The sequence below is a fragment of the Canis aureus genome, chromosome 6 (genome assembly GCF_053574225.1).
Source record: "Canis aureus isolate CA01 chromosome 6, VMU_Caureus_v.1.0, whole genome shotgun sequence".
Taxonomy (NCBI): Eukaryota; Metazoa; Chordata; class Mammalia; order Carnivora; family Canidae; genus Canis; species Canis aureus.
In genome coordinates this window covers 68,029,809-68,054,558 of record NC_135616.1, presented here as the reverse complement: position 1 = coordinate 68,054,558, position 24,750 = coordinate 68,029,809, and the positions used below count along the sequence as shown (strand labels likewise).

The 24,750-nt window shown below is 38.0% G+C and overlaps 1 protein-coding gene across 12 annotated transcripts in view; it reads left to right on the top strand.

Annotated features, from left to right (window-relative positions):
- Window positions 1-19,824, top strand: part of KCNK2 (potassium two pore domain channel subfamily K member 2) — a 199,432-nt gene extending 179,608 nt beyond the window's left edge. For 10 of the 12 annotated variants that reach the window (XM_077902113.1, XM_077902110.1, XM_077902116.1 and 7 more), the window contains one exon: window positions 17,582-19,824. In XM_077902113.1, coding sequence (XP_077758239.1) covers window positions 17,582-17,899 — 318 coding nt within the window. In that variant the 3' untranslated portion in view covers window positions 17,900-19,824. The remainder of the gene's footprint in view (window positions 1-17,581) is intronic. The other 2 variants (XM_077902109.1, XM_077902107.1) reach the window with 2 other exon arrangements.
- The last annotated feature ends 4,926 nt before the right edge of the window (window positions 19,825-24,750 follow it).

Here is a 24,750-nt window from a genome sequence, read left to right as displayed (position 1 = left end):
AAATAAATTATTTAAAAATTAGACTGATACAGTCTGTAAAATCTCTTCAAGAGAATTATACACTTAGAAATCTATGTAGCTTTTTTTAGGGGATAAAAGAAAGGATGCTTTAAGGCTTCTTTGAGAGTAATCCTTTTAGCTGGATCATACGCCAACATTTTCTCAATGAGGTCAAAGAGAAGATTAGATTTTATATATATATATAAAATCTACTACCTTATGACATATATATATATATATATATATATATATATATATGATAGATGATAGATAGATAGATAGATAGATAGATAGATAGCTTTGGCTATTCAGGGTCTTTGGGGCTCCATACAAATTCTTTGGGGTTTGTTTTAGCTCTGTGAAAAATGCTGTTGGTATTTTGATAGGGATTGCATTAAATCTGTAGATTGCTTTGGGTACTATAGACATTTTAATAGCTTTTGTTCTTTCTTCTTTTTTAAAGATTTCATTTATTTGAGAGAGAGAGCACGAGCAGGGGGAGGGGCAGAGGGAAAAGTGGACTCCCCCACTGGGCAGGGCACCCAAGGCAGGGTTCCATCTCAGGACCCTGAGCTCCTGACCTGAGCCAAAGGCAGGTGCTTAGCCGACTAAGCCCAGTTTTTTGTTCTTCCAATTTGTAAGCCTGGAATGTTTTTCCATTTCTTTTTGTCATCTTCAGTTTCTTTCATAAATATTCTATAGGTTTCACAGTACAGATCCTTTACTCTTTGGTTAGGTTTAATCCTAGGTATCTTATGGTTTTGAGTGCAATGGTAAATGGGATCGATTCCTTGATTTCTCTTTCTGCTGCTTCATTATTGGTTATAGAAATGCAACAGATTTCTGTATGTTGATCTTCCATCCTGCAACTTTACTGAGTTCATGTATCAGTTCTAGCAGTTTTTTGGTGGAGTCTTTCAGGTTTTCTATGTAGAGTATCATTTCATCTGTAAATAATGGAAGTTTGACTTCTTCCTTGCTGGTTTGGATGCCTTTTATTTCTTTTTGTTGTCTGATTGCTGAGGCTGGGACTTCCAGTACTATGTTGAATAGCAGTGGTGAGAGTGGACATTCCTATCTTGTTCCTGACCGAGAGTAAGTTCTCAGTTTTTCCCCATTGAGGATGATATTAGCTGTGGATCTTTCATATATGGCTTTCATGGTACTGAGGTCTCATCTTCTTTTACACACCCTACAACTCTCCAGCCACTCACCTATACCTTGCACTGAGAGTGATTCTGATAATATACCTGAGATGGGTTTAGCCCTAGAAACCTAAATAACTTTTTCCTTTGACTATCATAGGAAAAAATACCTATCTGGCACTGCTTGGAATAAAATTTCCAATATTCTTACATTCAAAAGTTATTTAATGGCTTTAATTTTTAGTGAAAGGGAAAATAAGGGAAGGGAGAAGAAATGTGTGGGAAATATCAGAAAGGGAGACAGAACATAAAGACTGCTAACTCTGGGAAACGAACTAGGGGTGGTAGAAGGGGAGGAGGGCGGGGGGTGGGAGTGAATGGGTGACGGGCACTGGGTGTTATTCTGTATGTTAGTAAATTGAACACCAATAAAAAATAAAATAAAATAAAAAATTAAAAAAAAAAAAAAAAACAATCACCCCCTCAGTTTACCTATTGAACCAGATTGATATGTGCAATTTAAACATTTTCATAAATTTAGAATAAATGGCTTAAAGAAAAAGCAATTAATATTCTCTGCACAGCTTACTTTTTTAAGCTCTCTGGGATAGCCACTGTACTTCAGGCAGAGATTGGATCCGGCAATAAAAAGATGACACATTAGACATACTTTTGGGCTCAGTGACCAGTGTCCAATAGGAAACAGGATAGACAAAAACCAGTAGCCACAGTACAATACATGGCTATCAAAACATGTACACTAACAGGCTTTGAGGGCATCTTTGGGGTGGTGGGAGAGTACAGGGAGGAGTGGAAGGGACTAATGGGCTAAGACACTAAGGGACCAAGTGTCTATGAGGTTCAGTGGGGTCGCAGTTTAGAATAGTGATGGCTAGAGAGCAAACAGCTAGAGAGATTGGAATTATGGTCAGAGATTAGGTCCAGGATAGGGACCTGTGAATGGGTGCCCATCTACAGCAAAGGTTAAAGAGCCAAGAATGATGGAGGTAGACATGGGTGAAGCTATTGTGCAACATGAGTCAGTCACGCAGAGGTTGAAAGTCCCCCAATATGGTGGAAGGAGCTGCAGAACAGCCTGCCTGACCCCCCTCCGCAGCATCCTACCTAGATGTTTGCCTTCCCTCTCAATCTCCCAGTGATCCATTTCCTTTCTGCAGTGGTCTCCAGAAGTTTTATCATAAATAATTATTTGCAAAATATATATATATATTTGAGCCTATGTCTCTACCATATGCATGTTTAGTTACATATATGTAAGTTACATATATGTGCTACCATGTTCCTGCACCAACATATTAGATATAGACTTAAAACACATGCAAAGGGAGAAATGTTAAAAGATGAAAATGAAGTCATTGAAAAATGTTTAAATTGTGTTCACTGATAATAAAAAACTTTTTTGCTTTTCCCCCAAAATTATTAATAATGAAAACAGTATGATTTGAATGTCCCATGGTCTTGGATTTAATGCTCCATGTTATGGCCATCCCTAATTCTACCTCACAGTGCAGTTTATTTCGATTCTTGATTTAATGGCTGTCATGTCTGGGAAAGGTAACTCACATAGATCCAAATGTAAGAAGGATGCTTTTTTAAAATTTTGCCTGTTGAACATTGTACTCACTTTTTAGTATCATTTCACAAATTGTGCAAATGGCTTTCTTGCGCTAGGAAATAGCCATTTTTACTCATGTCAAATGAGTAAATCTTTTTAAAGATTTTATTTATTTGTTTGACACACACAGAGAGAGAGTGAGAGAGGGCACACACAAGCAGGGGGAGAAGCAGAGGGAGAGAGATGCAACTCGTCTAGCCAGACCCCTGCCTTAGCCCAGGGACCACCACATGGCACCACTTGCCGGATATACTGCCCCTAGGATATCTGCTTGTTACTACTACAGGTCCAGCCCTTCTGAGATTATAGCCTTCCAGGTGGAGGAGAGAGGGGCCTTGTTCTGGTGTAGGAAACAGGCCTACTAGCTGCAGAATTCAGAGATGTTGTTTGGGAGAAAGCAGCTCTGATCACAACCAGCCACATTGAAATGTCCATCTGGAAACTTATTTCTAAACACCTATTTTAAAAAATTCCTCTTCTGGGGCCATCGAGGTAGTTCGTTCAGTTAAGCATCCCACTTTGGGTTTCTGTTCAGGTCATGATCTCAGGGCAGTGGGACCAAGCCTGAAGTCTCATGTGGGGCTCATACTCAGTGTGGACTCTGCTTGGGATTCTCTCCCCTTCCCTGTTCCTCCCATTCTTCCCCTCTCCCTGCTCATGTGCCCTCTCTTTCACCCTCTCTAAAATAATTTTTTAAAAACTCTTTAAGACAAATTCTTCTTCCATTGTACATATTTAAAAATTTTTAAATTTGTATATTGTATATATATCTTCTATCCCTTAAAGGGATAGAGTAGATGGATTTTTTCAGAATATCTGCCCTGTGCATCCTATAGAAAACATTTGTCATCACAGTGAGTCTCACCAAATTTTAAGAAAAAAAAATTGCATAGGTGATCTTTAAGTGTTATACCAGGAGGCAACTGTTAGTGCCTAAGATTTTCATGGCTACCTCCCTCCTTTTTACTTAGTATAACAGAAATACTACTATATAAAGATGATTTTCTAAAAGTAACCACACTGCTGATAGCCTGTGGCCTGTACATTCTAAGACATCTGAATACATGGACATCAGAGAGGTGAGGGAGCCCTTGCCAGCCTGCCCATGGTGCAAATCCTACTCTTTCCTCCTCATTCCTCCACGGTCCACAGGCACCAAGGAAGGGCACTAGTGTTCCATATGTTAAATATTAGTAATAGCCTAAAAAAAATAAATAAAAATTGAAGTCCTATCCTTGTCTCTGAACTTTCAGGACTTTTCTGTCAACATATGTGGTGCATGTACAGAAACCAAAACTCAAACCTGACACTGTTATTCTCTGCTTCAAACTTCTCAATTGTCTCGCATTGCTCTGAGAATAAATTCAAGATCTTTGAATTAACTTGACTTCCGTGGTCATGCACAATTTGAGCCCTGCCTGCCTCTCAAGCCTCATCTTGTGGATTCATTAGAATCAAGCCACATGGGCCTTCTTTCAGTTCTCTGATTACACCAAGCTCTTTTTCACATGTATCCCTTGCCTCCTGCCCCCTTCTCTCCCTGCCCTCCCCTCCCCATGTGCTCTGCCCTGGCCTTGAGCAGTCTTCTCCAGGCTCATCACCTTGGTGACTACAGAGATCATTCTGATTTCGGATCAAATGTCACATCTCTCCAGACATCCATCTGACCCCACCAATCTAATATTCTTCCTCCTATATGCTGTATGACATTCTTTACTTTGGCTTAACTGCACATAATCATGATTTGTAATTATGTATTTACTTATGAAATTATCTGTCTGTCTCATCCAGGAAGCACTAAAAGGGCAATAACTTTTCTCCTAACACATTCTAGCAGGTCTTTGCATCATGACTCTCAATGTCTGAAATTTACAGCATTCTCCCATAATACTCTCTACCATCCTCTTGTCTTTTATCTGCCAGCCTCCTTGTGACACCCCCAAATTCCTCTGGCTTCTGGGACACTTATTTGACAAGCTCTATTAAGTGCCTACAAGGTACCTGTACTGGACTAGGTGGTTGAGATAAAACAATACACAAAATACTGTTTGGAACAGTCCAAAACATAGGAGTGGTCTTTCACTTGTATTAGCATCAATGTTGAATTTATTTCATATAGCAGGAGTTCACAACCTTTTCTGGGTCACATACCCTTTGAGAGTTTGTGAAGAGCTCTGATCCCCTTCCCCACTAAAAAAATGCACAAATTCTCCTAGTGTATAATACAGTTGCAAGAGTTACACATAGTCTGTGAAGCTCATGGTTGGGTAACACATCCTAAATCAATCATGTTAAAGAATACCAAAATATTTACTTACTCTTTGCAAAACTGTGGAATAAAGAGGAATAGGTGAAGTGGAGAATAAGGAAGTGAGCTACAACTTGTGTCTCCGAAGGAGGTGAATGGAGTGGGTGGGAGGAAAAAACCATGCCACGTGTCACTTTGATGTCTCCCTAGTTTTGCTTCACCTAACTGCTTAAGGGCTGAGTTCTTAAGGAAGGAAAACAGAAGAGGAAAGGAAGCAAAAACCTTTTTTTAGAGAACAGGTCTTATGGTCATAAATGAACATAAAATGCCCTTTTGTTATAAGTAAGCTACTATTAAATCCAGGTTTCTTGAAAGAGTTTTGAAACGTCATCAGATGTTTTGATTTTAATTTTTTTAAAGATTTTTAAAATTTATTTGAGAGAGAGAGACAGATCAAGCAGAGGAGAGGGGCAGAGGGAGAGGGAAAGAGAGAAGGAAAAGCAAACTCCATACTGCTCCTGACTCAGGGCTGGATCCCATGACTGTGAGATCATGGCCTGAGCCAAAACCAAGAGTCAGAGGTTTAAACGGCTGAGCTGCCCAGGCACCGCTGCTTTGATTTTATTAAATATATAATGAATATATTTTGTGGAAAATGCTTATAAAGTTTCATCATCCCTTTATTCAGTTATTACTTTTGACTGGTATTTGTCACACAGCTAGATACTTTTAAGAAAAACAACAAACACACATGACCCCACCATCAGCCCCACCCCATCATAGAGTTTCCTCATTGTACTGACAAATATCTACCTACTGTAACCCAATCATGAGTATGTGAAATTTTATAAAAAATACATAAATTATTTTATATTGTTTTATGAATTTTAATATCTCTATCTTCACACTACAATAAAATGTTATGTAAGTTGGAGAGCTCCATAATAGAGATTGTTAAAGTAACTCCAATATCAGACCACTGGGGAGAATTTCAAGAATGTTCAGTGATATGCTGACAATATGTAACACCTATAAGAAAAACTAAGAAATTGGGTCTACTGTACAAGTGAATGTCTGATTTTGTAGCCCCACCTTATCGTTAAAGTAGTTAACATTATATATAATACTTTCACATTTTTACAAGAAAGGTATTTTAAAATCACGGTATTAATATTAGTTTTGTTATTTTCCTTGACATTGTTTTATTAAAACTATTGTACTCAGTATTTGCACAATTATGTTAATATGTGTGGTATTAAGGAGTGGAGACATAGCTAACTAAAAAAAGTAGTTTAGATTAAAGAGGCCTTATAAATATTACATATGCTTTCCTGAAAACCAGAGAAAAACATCATGTACTATTCTGTCAAGATAATGTGACATTTAGTAATCCTTTTAGCTGTGTGTGTGTGTTTTTTTTTTAACCAGTGAGTAAAGAGAATATTTGAATTGTTCTTTTTAACAGTGCAGTTCAACAATGCAACACAATGTCAATACTTCGGAAAATGAATTAATAATAATTGTCAGGAATTATAGTCTAGGCAACCTCTGAAATTGGAATGCAAAGTAGGCTTCACATTATTTTTATACATTTCACCAGAGGAATGCTTTCAACCCAGCTACCTCAACTCAGCTTTTAGTATTTAATTTGCCTCAAGTCACTAAGGTATATAAGCATTTGAGCACTGAGAAAAATTAACACCCCACTATCAAAGGGACAGAAAAATGCATTGGACAAAGACAAGAAAAACCTCTTTAGTTTTATTCCTGGTAAAGAAAATTACATAATGGCCATTAAATCCTAAATGGTCAGCTTTATTTTAGATCCTTTTGAAGACATTCCTTAGAGCGGTGCCTGGGTGGCTCAGTCGGTTAAGCGTCCAACTGTTGATTTCAGTTCAGGGTTGTGAAATTGAGCTCCAAGGGCTCTAGGCTCAGTGTAGAGTCTGCTTGGGATTGTCTCTCTGCTCCTCCCCTCATCGTGCTCTCCTCTCTCTCTCTCTCCTTTTCAAAAAAATATCTTTAAAAAAAATAGGCCCTTACAGAGAAGATTCTCTATCCATGTTATTTTGCCTATGTCAAAAACAATACAATGGAATATTACTCAGCCATAAAAAAGAATGAAATCTTGCCATTTGCAACAACATGGATGGATCTAGAGAGTATAATGCTAAATGAAATAAGTCAAAGAAAGACAAATACCATATGATTTCACTCATATGTGGAATTTAAGAAACAAAACAGATAAGCAAGGGGGGAAAAAGAGAGGGGCAAACCAAGAAACAGACTTTCAACCATAGAGAACAAAGTCATGGTTACCAGAGGGGAGGTGGGTGAACAGATTGGTGAAACAGGTGATGGGGATTAAGGAGGGCACTTGCTGTGATGAGCACCAGCTGTTAAATGTAAGTGATGAATCGCTATATTGTACACCTGAAACTAATACTACACTCACTGTATGCTAACTGGAGTTTAAGTAAGAACTTTAAAATAAAACAACAGTTAGATCTGCACATAAAAAATGTTTTTTAAAAGAAAAGTGGAAAAAAATAAAAAAGAAAAGAAAAGTTGAAACTCTTCCAAGTATTATCCAGTACTTGAGTTGGCTTTTGTTAATTGGAAAAAAACTTAGAAAAAAATCTTAAAGTTTCAGATAGAAATTCCTGTCTAGTTATGACTCTATGAAAGGGACTGGCTTACCAATAGTGAGTGATTATTATTCATAGTTAAGTGAGTATACATGAGAAGAAAAAACCAATTAGTATAGAAAAATAGAGATAAGGTAGGGTAAGGTCTATAGGGAGACTAACTGGCAGAAATTGTAGGATTGCAAAACATGGCAGTGTACATGATCTGAAGGGAGTTATTCAAGGGAGATGACTGGTGGAGAGATTTGAGGGAAAGAAAATTTGAATGGCTACTTTACCACAAAGGACTAATGGAGTCACTGTTGCCAGATTTCTAAATTATACCACAAATTTCCACTCTAAAGTATCTACCTACAAATAATTAGAAAAAATGTTACCGAGCTATTTGGTCTTTGGAACTGGACAATTTTGAATATTAGTGAATTTTTATTACTACTCATCTATTAATGATCTGAAAACCAAATCTCTATAAAGAGAGTTGTAGAATTTTAAAGCTCGTGGGTAGGTAGGGAAGTGGGGTAGGTAGGGAAGTAGGGAAGTTTTGATTCTAGGCGAAAAGCTGAAGCAGAGTATGCTAGGTTTTCCGATTTAATGGAAATGTATAGAAGGGCTAGGGACTTGTTTGGTTAAAGTGATATACAGAGGTAAAGTAAATAAATAATTCAGGTTAGACTTATTCTAAATTTGAGGAATGTCACAAGTTAATTTGATAAATTAAGCAGCATATTAAAATGAAAAAGTATTTAACCTCTTGGTGATTGTTGAATTTTATAAAAAACAATTTATGCAACAGCCCTTGCATTTTAGTTAATAATCAACAACAATTTTTTAGGTAACTCTAGCTGGTGGGGAGACAGTGACTTTTGCCATATTCAGAGGACATATAGATGTATGCACCCTGGAATCTTTTCTCTATCAAAAATCATGATTCCTGTTACAGAAGCATAGCTCAGAAAGAGATCAGAAGGGAAATGAAAGTATAAGGAATTACTTCTCCCCATAAATCAGCTTTGCTCTTCCAGAAAAAAAAAAATATGTGGCTGGAATTTTGCAGAGTTGCTTGAAGGAAAATAACCTTACCAGTGCAGTTGATAAAGACCAAACCTTTTAAAGACCTGCAATTAGGGGCACCTGGCTGTCTCAGTCAGGTAAGTGTCTGCCTTTGGCTTAGGTTATGGTCACAGGGTCCTGGGATCCAGCCCGGCGTTGGGCATCCTGTTCAGCCAGGAGTCTGCTTCTCCCTCTACCTTTCCCCCTGCTTGTGCTCTCTCTCCCTCTCAAATACATAAATAAAATCTTTGAAAAATAAAAGACCTGCAATTACAAAAAAAATTGTTTTTCAAACTGAGAACACTGAAAATTCTCTTTAGGCCCTTATACTTTCTACTACTAGGAAATGACTACTCTGGTGAAGATTGGCCTGGAGTAGAGACAGGAAGCTTTCCGAAGTGAAATCATTAACAAATATGAAAGTCATCACACCCAAATGTATATAGTAAAGTATAATGAATTATACTTCAGTAAACAAGGTAAAGATTCAGAAATAATGACTCAAACAGTCTCATTCTTTTTTTTAGAATTTTTTTGAAATTTCTTTATTGAGGTATAATTGGCATACAATATAACATTGCTGTTATGTGTACTAAATAATGATTCAATATTTATATATATTGCAAAATATACAGGTCTAGTTGATATCCGTTACCATACCTAGTCACAGAATTTTATCTTAGGAGAACTTTTAAGATTACTCTCTTAGCAACTTTCAAATATGCATTACAGTGTTACTAATCATAGTTGTCATGGTGTACATTACATCCCCACGACTTATGTATAACTGAAAGTTTGTACCTTTTAACTCCTTTCACCCATTTTGCCCACTCCCCCCACACTCCTTGCCTCCAGCAACCATCAGTCTCTTCTCTGTACCTGTGAACTTGCGTTTTGTGTGTGTATTTTAAGATTCCACATGTGAGATCATATGATCATATGATATTTGCCTTTCTCTCTCTGACTTATTTCATTTAGTGTAATGCCCTTAAGTTCCGCCCATGTTGTTGCAAATGGCAAGATTTCATTTTTTATGGCTGAATAATAATACTTCAGTGTATGTGTGTATCACAGTTTCTCTATCCATTCATCCATTGACAAGATACTTAGGTTATTTCCATGTTCTGGTTGTCATAAATAATGCTGCAGTGAACATGGGAGTACATATATCTTTTTGAGTAAGTGGTTTCATTTTCTTTGGATAAATACTGAGAAGTGGAATTGCTACATCATATGCTAGTTCTATTTTTCACTTTTTGTGGAACCCCCATACTGTTTTCCATGGTGGTTGCAGCAATTTACATTCCCACCAAAAGTGCAAAAAGATTCCCTTTTCTTCACATCCTTGCCAACACCTGTTATTTCTTATCTTCTGGATACTCGTGGTTCTAACAGTTGTGATGTGGTATGTAATTTTGGTTTTGAATTGCATTTTCCCTGTAAGGAATGATGTTGAACACCTCATTTACATGTTGGCCTTCTGTATGTCTTCTTTGGAAAAGTGTCTATTCAGGGGCACCTAGGTGGCTCAGTCAGTTAAGCGTTTGACTCTTGATTTTAGCTCAGGTCATGATCTCAAGGTTGTGAGATTGAACCCCACATTAGCTCCCTTGCTCGTGGGAAATCTGCTTGAGATTCTCTCTCCTGCTTTCTCTCTGCCCCTTCCTCCCCCACGTGCTCTCTCTCTCCCTCTCTAAAATAAATAAATAAATCTTTTTTTAAAAAAAGAAAAATGTCTATTCAGATACTCTGCCTATTATTTTAATCAGATTATTTGTTTTTTTGCTACTGAGTTGCATGAGTTCTTTATGTATTTTGGATATCAATCTCTTATCAGATAATAGGATTGGCAAATATTTTCTCCCATTCTGTAGGCTGGCTTTTCATCTTATTCTGTCATTTTTTATTTCTTTGTTACATTAAAGATTCCTTCAAGGTGTTGTTGGTTTTTTTTCACTTTGCTATATGGATAAGAAAAACTCCCAATGGCAATTGCAGTCCAATTTTGATGCATGTGTCAAGCAAATAGAAAGCTTTCCAGAGAGAACTCTGCCCTCACAAGCTTTAATCAGGGCTGAGTGTGCTGGACACTGAATCTGTACAGGTAGTACTATAACATCAGTAAGGGGGGGATTTAAAAGGAAAAATTTCTGCAATTCAAGAACATTAGCACTAAGCCCAGGGCCTGATCTATAATAGATATTCAATACAGTTTCCATTTTTACATACTATTATTTTATTACCCTTGCCTATATACATTCATTATTTTACACAGTTGTAATCAAAATAAAGATATAATTTTATTTTCTTTATCACTTTATTTAACACATCATAGTAGGAGAAAATAGTTTCTATACCTGAGGATTCTCATAAACACTGACTTTTTAAATGACCTTTATTAATCTCAATATTATGCTATTAAATATATGGTTCAGGGACACTGGGAAGGCTCAGTCGGAAGAGCATGTAACTCTTGATCTTAAGGTCATGAGTTGGAGCCCCATGCTGGGTGTCAAGATTACTTAATTTTAAAACTTTAAAAATATGGTTCAGAGAATATCTTCATGCATATTTTTTCCTTTGGTGAAAATTCTTGCCCAGAATAAATTTCTATGAATTAATTGGCTTTTGTCAAAGGCTCTGAACATTTCAGTGATTAGTAAAATTGAGTTATAAAATTGCTTTCTCTTCAGGGTGTACCAATACACACTGATACTGAACTTATGCAAATAGCTTTATATGAGAGTATCTGAGACTGTTTGTATACAGGCAGAGAGCTGTGTCAGTCAACAGTCACAGATTTCTCACCAGTCATCAGTTAGAAAGTATGCAGGCATCTAGTTGGTTCAAATTACCATGTTGGGGTACTTTTATGAGAAGAAATAAATAGGATGGATAGTCTCTGTCATTAAATTTACCACCTTGGCTGGGGAAACTAAACTTTATTCAGTCACTCTATTCAAAGCATTGTCCCCGATGCTGCAGTATGGAGTTAGTGGAAGGAAAGAGTGAGCATGATAAGAAGTTGGCCAGTAATCTTTACCCTCAAATCTGCCATGTTGTTGGTTGATTAGAGTCAGTGGGGTTGATAAATACTCCTTACAGTTACAAATGAGCTTCCTACAAACTTCATAAATTGCAAGTTTCTATATTAGTGAACTTCTATCTTTCTTAGGCCATCTTATCAACCTTGTGTGATTTAGGAAAATTGCCCTAAAAGAGTTGAAATATGGCAAGTAATTGGTTTTACATTGTGTTGCTACTATTCCAAGGAGGCCTTCTTGGTATTGTTTGAGATGCTTTGGAGAACCTGAACTATAGAGCTTGGAACCACTACCAAGGAGACAAATACTGGACCTCTGTAATCATGAAACTTTGCTACCTTGGAAAGCTATTAGATGTTTAGTAAGTGTTCATAGTTGCTAACAAAGGTATTGGTGATTATTTTAAAGCAAAAGCATTAACCCTTCTTTAACTTTAAAGGTTACATTCCATAAGGATGGTGAAGCCTAGATTCTGGGGTGGCCTAGTCAGGTTTTTTTCATGCAAAATGGTGAGAATGATGACAAAGGTTGGGGGGCTGGCAGGGAGAAGGCAATCTGCTTTAAATGATCCTTACAATGGACATGATTTTCTTCACATTGAGGATGAGACATTAGTAGCATCACAGACTTTTTAGAATGATCAGGAGATTTTACAAAGACTAAACTTAAAATTTGAGGAAACATACTTTGAATTTCTACTATAAATAGACCCAGTTGCCTCTCTCTCCTGAAAGGGACAGGATCCTCCCCTCAGAGTTAACCAAGAGGCACACTCTTCTTATTGGAAAATGTTTCCAAAACATGATTGATTTGTCTGCCATTCATTCATTTGTCCAGCAAATACTGAATCCCAACTATGGACACTCTTCTAAGTTCTGGGAAAGCTGAATAGGATATAGCAGACTTATCCTGTCTATCTTGCCATGAAGCCAGGAGAGTAATTAAACTAGTAGTTGTAATGCATTGTGATGACAATAATGCTAAGAAAGCACGGACTGCTGTAATGACCCTGATGTAGTCTGGGGGCCAGGGAATGGCTTCATGAAGAGGTCTAGTTTAGGATGGGTAGGACATGCAGTAGGCACTAGAGAAGGAGTGGAGAACAGTATTCCAAACAGAGCAAATAATGAACAATGAGTGAATAAAGGCAAAAAAAAAAAAAATGAGTGGGATGTTCAGGAAAATAAATGTGGTTTTTGTTTTCATTTTTTTATTATTGTTTTTTTAGACTTTGGAAGAATCATGGTTAGAACTGAGGCTGAAATAGGTAGACCCCCGAACATATGAGCCACTTTAAAGAGTTTGGACTTTATCCAAAATGAAACAGGAATCAATTGAATGGTTTTATGCAAGGGAAAGTGCCCGATCGATATGTGTTTATTAAAGGGCACTCTGGCTACTGGGTGGATAATGCATTGGGATGGAGGTGGACTTAAGTCAAGACTAGTTAGGAGGCTGCTGAAATAATAATTCAGGACAAGACCACAGTTTTGACAATGGGAATGGAGAGGAGTGAAAGGAATTGAGAGAAAAGAAGATGTAAATTAGCAAGGCTCAGGGCTGATTTGATCAAAGATTGAATGAGAGGAAGAACAGAGGATGATATAGAAGTTCAGCTCAGGAACCGTAGTGGTTAATGGTGCTGTTCACTGTGATAAGAAATTAGGTAATAACAGGTTTGAGGAGTTAAATGATTTCATTTGGAGATAAGCTAGGTTTGAGATGCCTGGAAGTCATCTAAAATGAAGGTGTTCACCAAGCAGCCAGTTTATACAGATACAGAATTCAGTAGGGAGATTAGACCTAGAAATATGGATTTGGAGGTATTCAGCAAGTAGGTGGTAATTGAAACCATTGGAAGGATTTGGTCATCCAGAGAAAATGAGAATAATAGAACCCTGTGGAAAAGAGCTAGACAAGGAAAGGGTTAAGAGAAAGTGAGCCCCCAAGATGACTGAGAAGAATTAGTCTGAGTGGCAAAGCAACACCTTGAGAGGGTGCTGAGTTGGATAGTACCAAGGATTGATTGGGAGGGAGGGAGAAGCCAACAAAACTCTTTGCAGCTTGTGAAGGTCAAGCATCCCAGGGACAGAGAATGGTCCACTGAATTTAGTGACAAGGATGAGAGTGTTTCCCTGCGAGTTTAGGGGGTGAGTGACTTTAGCACTCCCATTTTCTTCCTTTCCTTAGCAATCAGATCACATGGCCTATGGGCACTGTGTAAAAGTCAAGAATTCATGGAACTGGGGGGAAGACCTCTTCTCTGAGTCAAGTGTATGAGCTGCAGGAACAGTGATTGTGATCCTTTAGGAGCTATTTTTGCTCATTTTCAACCCTCCACTTTGTTACTAAGTGGTATAGATTGCTTAGTCTTAGGGAGATAAGATATTTGATTAAGTTATTGAAATATTTCTCTTTTTAAAATAAAAGTCCAATGAAGCAAAAATGTTTTAGTGCATAAGGATTAGCTATAATTCTCCAGAACTCCACAAGCATTAACATTTCAATCAAGGAAAGTTTTGCTTATATAAATGTGACATTCTAATTTCATTGAAAACAAAAAAGCACCTTCAGAGTTTGAATATACAATTTTATCCTCATTAACAGAAGGGGATCTCCACTTTAGGACACTGTTATTTGATCAATAATGAATATATTGTTATGGACAATGGTCAAGATTTTTTTTAAAGGACCAGGAATAAGTCATTCTTTATTTTGATAGCCTTGCTTTGGTTTTTGAGGGACTCTCTTTTGTTTTTCTCTTGTTTTTCCTCCCTTATTTTCAAGCTTTGAGTTTTGAGTGGCGACATTCCTTAAATCCAGTATCATGAAGAATAGTAGAAAGATCAGGGCACAATAGACAGGGAACAGATACCACTGTTGGTTTAGATAAGCAGCCCTAGTGCAGATATTGGAAAAACTTTGATTCTCCCAGTACTTTTAGGAAATTATGGCAGTCTGCATCCTAATATAACCTGCTATAGGATGGATTTCCATACAATGTGAATTTGCCTTGTGCATCTCCAAAAGATGTTTAGTCCTTAGAATCAATAAGATTTTACTGGCAAGGCAAAATAATAGGGTAGAGTTTGACCTCCAAATTTGAATTCTGGTTTCAACACATATTTACTGTGTGTCTTAAGTTTTTTAACCTCTCTAGCCTCAGTGAAATGGGGGAAATAATAGAGTCATCCTCTTCGAGTTGGTTAAATAAGTTAAAACATTTTTAAAAAGAGCAACACCTAGCATAGTAGACACAATATATGTTACATGCAGAATTTTACACAGTCCCATGACAGACCTATGTTAATAATGAGAGTGCTTTTTATTATGAGTAAATGTTTATTGAGCTCTACATTGAATGCATCATTATATTTAAAAATATTATTCCAGTTCTAATAATGAGTAGAAGGTAAACATAAACACTCTCTTGCTTTGGCCTTCCTTTGATGAAATAAATCACCCAGTGTATCTGACCAGGAAGACTGTTCAACTGTATCTTTTTTTTTCTTTTTAAGATTTTATTTATTTGAGAGAAAGAGCACCCATGCCCACGAATGTGGTGAAGGGGCAGAGGGATAAGCAGGCTCCCTGCTGAGCCAGGAGCCTGAGGCAGGGATTGATCCCAGGACCCTGAGATCATAACCCAAGCCAAAAGCAGACACTTAAGCAACTGAGCCACCCAGGTGCCCCTGTTCAGCTCTATCTTTTATGTATGCCTTCAACATGCCCAAAGCACTTCATGACTTTAAAGATCCATGTAACTCAAGAGCTAAGTAATCCACTGCATTCCTGCAAAGAGACCTTAGACCATGGTGCCACTGGATGCTAGAACCTGTGAGTTATATTCCAGAGGGAAATGTCCCATTTTTTTCAGTTCTGTATCACTTAGTCTATATCTGGTATTCTCCTTTAAGCTCTCAAAGTACCCTTGGCAAGCTCTATTATCACCAGTGTCATTGTCATAATTAGTCATGGTGTGATCCTTTATATTTTAAGAATACACACACACACACACACACACACACACACACACACCACTTGTTCTCTTGTGAAATGGATTATTATTCTTGTTTTATAGAAAAGGAATCTGAAGCTCAAAAAAGGTAATATTGCAGGATGCCTGGGTGGCTCAGAGGTTGAGCATCTGCTTCAGCCCAGGGCCTGATCATGGAGACCCGGGATCGAGTCCTGCATCAGGTTCCCCGCAGGGAGCCTGCTTCTCCCTCTGCCTATGTCTCTGCCTCTATCTCTGCCTCCCTCTCTGTCTCTCATGAATAAATAAATAAATCTTTAAAAAAAGTAATATTGCTTGCCAGTGGACACACAGAACGGGAGTGATAGAGCTGGAACTGGAGGCTGTCATCCCCCTTCCCCTGTTTTTATCAGCTGATATAAAATTATGAGGTAGGATAATGGACACTAATCAGGAAAAAATGACTAAAATTGGTTAAGGGGGAGGAAAGCCCTTTGCAAAGCAATGTTTAATATAAGGCTGTTTTTGTAAAAATATTAATGATAATCAAAGTGGAGGAGGAAGAAAGTATGGTTAGTATGTGGAAAAGGTGTGTCCTGTAAGGGTGCCTCTTCTACCCCCGGGGAAGTGGTGGCCAGGACAGGCTGAGTAACTTCACTGATTCCACAGACATTCATTCAGAAACTATTTGTTGGACTTACCCTCTGAATGGGCCTCCAAGTGGGCTTGCCAGTTCCCATTCCTTTGCTTTCCCTGAAAGCAGAAACAGATACTCTCCTGCTTATTTGGTAAACAGAGAGTTCCCAACTAACCAGTGTGGGGCTGGATACAAAGTTCTTGCACACACCACTTCCACTCTCTCAGACCTGTGTTTGCACTCCGAGCGAACGGCCTGGCTACCAGAACCAAGTAGGTCACCTGGGTTCACAGTCCAGGCTCCTGGACTGTAGGCTTGCTGCTCCTGCTGGTCTCACTGCCTTCACTGCATTCCAATACCTCTCAAAATTACAGAGGAAAAAAAAAATAACTCCAGACATTTGAACGAGTTAGATATTGCCATTTCACAGCTGCAGAACTTTCGATGGTAGGATCCTTGTACAAAAATAAATAGATAGATGATAGATAGAAGATAGATAGATAGATAGATAGATAGATGATAGATAGATGATAGATAGATAGATAGATGATAGATAGATGTTGTCATTTTACAGCTGCAGAAGTTTCGATGGCAGGATCAGTGCACAAAAATAAATGATAGATGATAGATAGATAGATAGATAGATAGATAGATAGATAGATAGATATTGCCATTTTAAAGCTACAGAAGTTTCGATGGCAGGATCATGTACAAAAATAAATAGATGATAGATAGATAGATAGATAGATAGATAGATAGATAGATAGATGATAGATAGATAGATAGATAATAGATAGATAGATGATAGATATTGCCATTTTACAGCTACAGAAGTTTCGATGGCAGGATCGTGCACAAAAATAAATAGATGATAGATAGATAGATAGATGATAGATAGATAGATAAAAACAAATAAAACCAACACCCAAGCACATGTGGTATCTCTGCTGCAGTCTGGGTTAGAGAGATTGAAGTTCACAGATTCATTTCGGGAGCCTTAGCTGCAGAAATGGGGTGGGGGAGGGGGTGCGGCCCCAGCACCACGTGCCTGAGCACAGCAGCTCCCGGGCCTCCCGTATCTCAAAGGCTCCGGTCTTGCCTCGTTGGGTCGGGCCAGTGAGGTGGTTCGAAGACCAAGCACACAAATGCTGACTGTCTGTTGGTGTCCCTTTGTGTTTCCTCCGCGTGGCGCTCCAGGTGGGGGAGTTCCGAGCCCACGCGGCGGAGTGGACGGCCAACGTCACGGCCGAGTTCAAGGAGACCCGGAGGCGCCTGAGCGTGGAGATCTACGACAAGTTCCAGCGGGCCACCTCCATCAAGCGGAAGCTGTCCGCCGAGCTCGCAGGCAGCCACAACCAAGAGCTGACCCCCTGCCGGAGGACCCTGTCGGTGAACCACCTCGCCACCGAGAGGGACGTGCTGCCTCCCTTGCTGAAAACGGACAGCATCTATTTGAACGGATTGACGCCACACTGTGCGGGCGAGGAGATTGCTGTTATCGAGAACATTAAATAACCCTCTCTTTGAAGAACCTTAGGCCTAGCCGTAGGTGAGGACCTCTGTATGCTCTTTATGACTGTTGCTGGTAGCGTTTTTTAAAAAAAAAAAATTGTGCATGAGCTCCAAAGGGGGAACAGAATATAGATAACACCCGTCATGGCCATGTGCCATCTGGCGAATTTGGAATTCTGAGCCAGCACATCTTTCTGATGATGCTTGTGGAGCGGTCCACTCTCTTTGACAAGTGGAACAACACAAGCAATGTCTGATGCCTTTTTGTGCCCAGACTGTTTTCCTCCCTCTTTTCATAATGTGCCATAAGGCCTCAGAATGAATTATAAGTGTCTCTGGTAGTAATGTAGCTTCGAGGGATCAGTCCTTAACTTTTCAGGGTCTACCTAACTGAGCCTAGATACGGACCATTTATGGATGACAACGTTTCTTTTTGTAAATGGCAAGAGATTCTTATGCAGCCTTTTACCTAAGAAATTTTCTGTCAGTGCCTTATCTTACGAAGAAACGGAACCTCTCTAGCTAATGTGTGGTTTCTCCTCCCCTGCCCCACCCCTAGGCTCACCTCTGCAGCCCTTTATCCCACCACTCCCGTTTGAATACCATCCCTTGCTGGAAACAGCGTGTAAACTGACTGAAGTGATGATGCCCGAAGAAGGAATAGATGCCAAATTAGATGGACATTGAAGCAACACTCAGAAATTCTAGCATTAAAGGCACTGCAAAGAAATGAGGTGTGCAGATGGTCCCTCTGAGTATTTATTTGACTCAGGTACCAGTGGTACATACACACAGCGTAATGGTTTCCAGCCTGGTAAAATTGGCTGCTCCAAACAGTCCCTTCTTTCCTGGCAGTATTTGGAATTTATCATTTTTTAAGAACTACACATTTTGAAAGTGGAAGCAGAAGAAAAAATAACATATGTGCATATGTTATTTTTATATATAATATTATATATATTATATATATAATCTGACAAAAGAAAGCTGTTAAACATGGATCTTTTGGAGGCGATTTAAGACAATTGCTGTGAATTGCCCTTCTGAGGAATAGAAGATAGCATGATACTGTGTTAATGACCATTTGCTAATAAACGTTATACTGCCAGCACCTATTTGCTTTTTTTGATGGGAAGGCTTATCTGATTTTCTCTCCCCAGGTGACTTTTGCCAGACAGGAAGGTGATGCTGTAGTCAGAGTTGGGTACAGCCTTGCCTTGTGTGGGTGTCCCTCTGGAGCTGTGACTGAGCATGAGAGCAGTTGAAAGTGGGATCATTGTGATATTGCACATGGAAAAAATACAGATTGCAGGCATAATTCGTCTTTTGACATTAGAGAAAAAGCTGTTCTAGCACAATTTAAATCTTGAGAGTTTTTTTTTTTTTTTTTTAGATAGAAAAGGCTGATAACCCTTTTTAGTTGAATTTTATATCCTGTAACTCTTTGGATGTTTCCAAGATTCAGAAGAAATTCATTAAAGGCACCTAGTAGATTGCTACTCTTTTATTTTCATACTTAGATCTGCTGTACATTGTATATATAATTTTTCAAATGCAGAAAGATGACTTCCCCAAATACAATTGCAAAGCATTTCTTTTATTCTGGGAACAAGGGTGGTGGAAATATCTGAATAAGAGGCATTCCAATTAGGATCTTAAAAAATAACCGAGGATCTTAAAACAAACATCTAAATAGATGCTTATTTTCCGAAATTTACATTTAACCTAGATGTGTAAATATTCATTTAACTTGTTGAAGGTACTTTTATAAACTTAAAAAATTCTAACCAAAATTTTAGAAAGTCAGGCTCTTTTAGAGAGAAAGCTACACCCATTTCTTCAATAACTGTTCTGAAAGTCCATATGGTGGAATGCACCATGTATAAACTGTGAATTGTATTGACAAATAAAGTTTGTAATTAAAGTCAGCATTTTTCTGAGTCTCCTGCTTGCTGCTGAGAATGTAGATGGGATTCTAGTGGAGTGGAACTCCAGGATATTGCTTTTCATGCTGAGTTTTCTGTGGCTCCTTCGTTCACAATATTCAAGAAATATTTTTGATGCAGTCTTACTACCCTTGTTAAATATGTGCAGAATGTTCTTCCTCGTGACTGTTAACCAAGAGTAAATATCCAGAAAACTGCCTTTTGAAATAGGATATTTTAAATGGCATGTAAATTCAAGATTGTTTCTATTAAATTATGACATGTTAATATCTTATTTTATCATTGTTAGACCTTGTCTCGACACTGAAGTAATCTAAATGCCAAGCACAGGCACCTGAATATTTTTTGCAAGGGAAAAAAACAATCAAACATCCTGGTAGTTGCTGAATCTAGTCTTCTGGACCTCATATCCCCAAATATTTGAACAACATACCTTATCTGTATCTTGCATAAATTTATTGATTGATCCCCAAACACCTTCATTCTCAGTAAATATCCTAAAACTGGTTCCCGACATTATCCTCAAAATTGGGGAAGATCTAAGAAAAACTGTATTCTAGCAGTTTTATTTCCTCAAGCTTTAATGTATTTACCTACTGTGGAGAGAACATGGAGACAGATTTTGACATAGTCTAGAATTTTCTAGAGAATTTCTTTTTTCACTGGACCAGTTTAAGAGTAAGTAGTTTTACCCTTAGGAATATCTGAAAGAAAAAATAATAAGTACTAGAACCAACAAGGAGCCCTTTGATATGAAATCTTAGACATGGATTCTAGACAAGAATTCCTCTATCTTACAGCTATCGAATGTAAAAGGATTATTTTGGAGTTCTTTCCACTTCTTATACAAATCCATATATTTTGCTCTCTAGTTAATGTCACCTATCCTTTTTTCAATAATATTTCACATTCATAATAGAGGAAGAAGTGAAACTGCTAAAGCCAAGATGGAGTTGAATCACTTGTGTCTTACCCGTCAAAAAAGTGGGAGCAGTGTGTGTGTAGGACTTTGTTTTTCAAATTCTAAGGAACGCATGACATAAAACAAAGACTAAATACCACCTCACGTTGTATAAAAAAATCTGTATAATTATTTGATTCTTAAGGCTAGAGTTTTAAGCAGACTAAGGGAAATTTTAGATGGAATACAAAAAAAAATTAGCCATTCTGAAGACTTGAGGTAGCTATTTATGCCTAGGAACTACAGACTTAGATCAACTTACATTTTTGTTTTCCTTTTTTAAAAAAAAATGTTTGCTGTTCTAGTAAAATCATAACTTATTTGTGATTTGCATTCCTTATTACTAAAGTGCAAGTATAAATTTGCTTTTGTATAAAGTAAAGGATGTCTCTATTTGAATACTCATAATACCATTAAAATTAATATATGATTTTACTCCAGCATGAGTTTACTTAAATGTCCTTTTATAGTGAAACTTACTGGCCTTGCACATGCTCATATGTCAGTTTCAAGATGGAACCTGGTTTCTTTTAGTAGGGCCTTCTGAGGGTAACTCACTTATTGTGGTTTTCTTAATAAGGGGAAAGGTTCCTAAGCTCCCTGTGCTTCCTTCATCCCACCCTACCACAAAGGTTTATCCAGCTTTTGTTTCACACATGACACTTCCCCACCCAGATCTCAACTATGCCTTCTCAAAAGACAGGGATTAGTTCCAAGGAGCAGGAGTTTTGATTCTGCTCTTTTATTTGACTCAACACCATTTGTTCACTAAACTTCAGTTTTTACAGTTTCTAATATTCATAAAACCATTGATTTTCCTAGTATTAGCATTATAAAACATTTTCACTATGTCATGTTTGTCTCAATTTTCAACTATTTTTTCTTTTTATCTGTAATTCCTTTCCAAAGTAGTCCTCGCTGCCTCATCTTTATTCTTTCTCTTTTGCACTCTTAGGCTTGGGTTTCTCTCTAAGCCCCAAACCATCTAGCCAGTTCCCATTGGCTATCTCCACTTCTCAAATGAATTTCAACATATCTAAGCCTCCTCTGATTTTTCCTCAGACCTGGCCTTCTTGGTGTCACCTTTTTCAACAAATGGCACCACCATCCATCTACCTGGCCGTTAGTCTTGATGTCCTTTCCCCTTCAACTCCACACCCACTTTTTTTTTAATTTCTTTTTATTGGTGTTCAATTTGCCAACATATAGAATAACACCCAGTGCTCATCCCATCAAGTGCCCCCCTCAGTGCCCATCACCCAGTCACCCCCACCTCCCCTTCCACCACCCCTAGTTTGTTTCCCAGAGTTAGGAGTCTCTCATGTTCTGTCTCCCTTTCTGATATTTCCCAATCATTTTTTCTCCTTCCCCCTTTATTCCCTTTCACTATTGTTTATATTCCCCAAATGGATGAGACCATATAATGTTTGTCCTTCTCTGATTGACTTATTTCACTCAGCATAATACCCTCCAGTTCCATCCACGTCAAAGCAAATGGTCCATACCCACTTTTCACCAAAGCCCTACTGACTTGAATCCTGAATATGAATTTGAATTTGTACACAGCCACTACCTTTATCCAAGCCATCACCATATATCTCCTCTTGTACTAACTGCTTTTGCATTATTCTCTGCTCCTGACATTGATGATAGAGTGATCTTTTTAACACAAATCTGATTGTGTTACTCTCCAATGTAAATCCACTAATTGTCTTTCACTTTTATGGAAAACCTGAACCCCTCACATGGCCTACAAGGCTTTCTTTTGGTCTACTTTATGCCATCATCTTCAGATTCATCTTGTATCACTCCCTACTTCTCTGTATCCCAGCCACTGGATTTTTTGATCACATCATGCCGTTGTTGTTCCCTTTGCATGGAATGCTTGTTCTCCTTTTACACGTCAACCTTTTTCACCTAATAAACTTTTACTCCTCTTTCAGAACCCAGTTCAAGTATCATTTCCTCTGATAAGTCTTCCCTGCCACCAATTCAGATACCTTTGTAATATACTGTATAAAATCCTATTCCTTCCCCTCAATTTATGATTAGATATTCATCATTATTCTTATTTATCTGTCTTTCCCACTAGAATTAATTTATTGCTATCTTATTTCCAGATCCTAGCCAAGTACATATATAGTAGGTGCTCCAAAAATTCATGGCGAACAAAAGCATAAAAACAAGGATTTAATTGTAAGAGTCTGATATACACTTGTGTATAAGTATCCCAAGTTTTCCCAGCTCCACAAACATTTGTCCTCTTCTACTGGGTTAGTAGTAAATAAGACATAGATAGTAGTTATTTATACTATTAACTTACAAGCTGGTAGTAGTTACTCATTGTGTAGAAAAAAAATCAAAGCCAATTCTTCAACCAGCAAGACTTTCAGTTTGTCATACATTTACTCCTTATAAGCAAAAGTTTCATTATTTTCATTTCCAATTTTGGCTCACAATAGATACCATTGAAACTTTTCAATTATAATTTTAATCTTGAAAATTTGTTTAGAAATTAATTGTAAAACATGTTTGCCAATACTAGTAAATGGATGCCTCTTATTAGTAGAAAGCTAAATCCACATTTATTTCTCCTTGCCAAATGAAATTTAGCTTTTTCATGCTTAAATTTATAAGCAGTCTGGGAAGAAATCCATTATTGGGCACATTTTGAACCATATCCAATAGAGAATATTAGTCACTTACATGGTATAATTGTAAAATTAACTAACAGAATAAACATTGGTTTTCATGTAGTTGATGCCTGACTTTTTTGCAGATGGCATTTTTTCTTAAACTATACAATTAATAGTAAGTAGCTCATAGATTATTTTTATCATATTATCTACTTTATTTTAAAATATCTTATATGTTAAATATTTTTGACATTAGACTGTATGTTTCCTGATTTTTATTAAAAACTTTTAAATGAACAGGATGCCTGGATGGCTCAGTGGTTGAGTGTCTGCCTTCAGCTCAGGGCGTGATCCTGGAGTTCCGGATTCCCACATCAGGCTCCCTGGCAGGGAGCCTGTTTCTCTCTCTGCCTAAGTCTCTGCCTCTCATGAATAAATAAGTAAAATCTTTAAAAAAAAATTAAATGAGCATCAGTGACAATGTCTGGTCCAGATTCAAGTTTTATCTTTGCCCAAGTATGTCAGAATTGGAAAGATAAAGCATCAAGATACTGGCATTAACCTAATTAACCCATCTTGTTTCTCAGTCAGGTACACAAATTCAGAGTTTACACATGCATTGAGAAAGTTTAATGTCACCAATGCCTAGATATATGCAAGTAGATTAGCCAAGTGTATGACTCTCTTCAATGATTATATTGTATGTACAAACAAAATATTACCCTGCTCATGGTTTACCAAGTCAACATTTTTCAAGAGCTTTTATTGTGCCAATTACTGGAAATACTAAGCCAAGTAAATGTCTGCTCTCTGGGAGATAGCAGTCCATGGGTCAGAGAGTGATGTACAGTACAGATAGAGGGAAGCCTCTCAGTGCTGAGGAGCCCTGATCAAAATGCTCTTGCCTTTTTATGGACTTGGGAGGCTGAAGCTAGAGAAGAGAGAAGGGCTAACAGAGGAGAGCTACAGGGTGGAGAAAGTTCTCCAATGAGGCCCCAGTAAGGAGGCCTCCAAATGGAGGTACCTGCTTCTGAGTCCTTGCCTGCTACTCCCTCTGGAAAATGACAGTGGGCTGGTTGTGGTTAGGGAAGCTTCCCCCATGCTGCCTGCCAAGCAAAGGCTTGAAACTACTCATGGTTGGGCCTGAAAGGTCACACACAGGATTTTAGCCTGGAGTCAGACTCTTCAGAAGGAACTGTGTTGCCAATCTGAGAATTTTGGATTTGGCACTGGAAAGACATTTCAAGCCTTAAAATAGGGAGTGATGTGAATCCATCTGTATTTCTAGAATGATCACTCTGGCGATGGTAT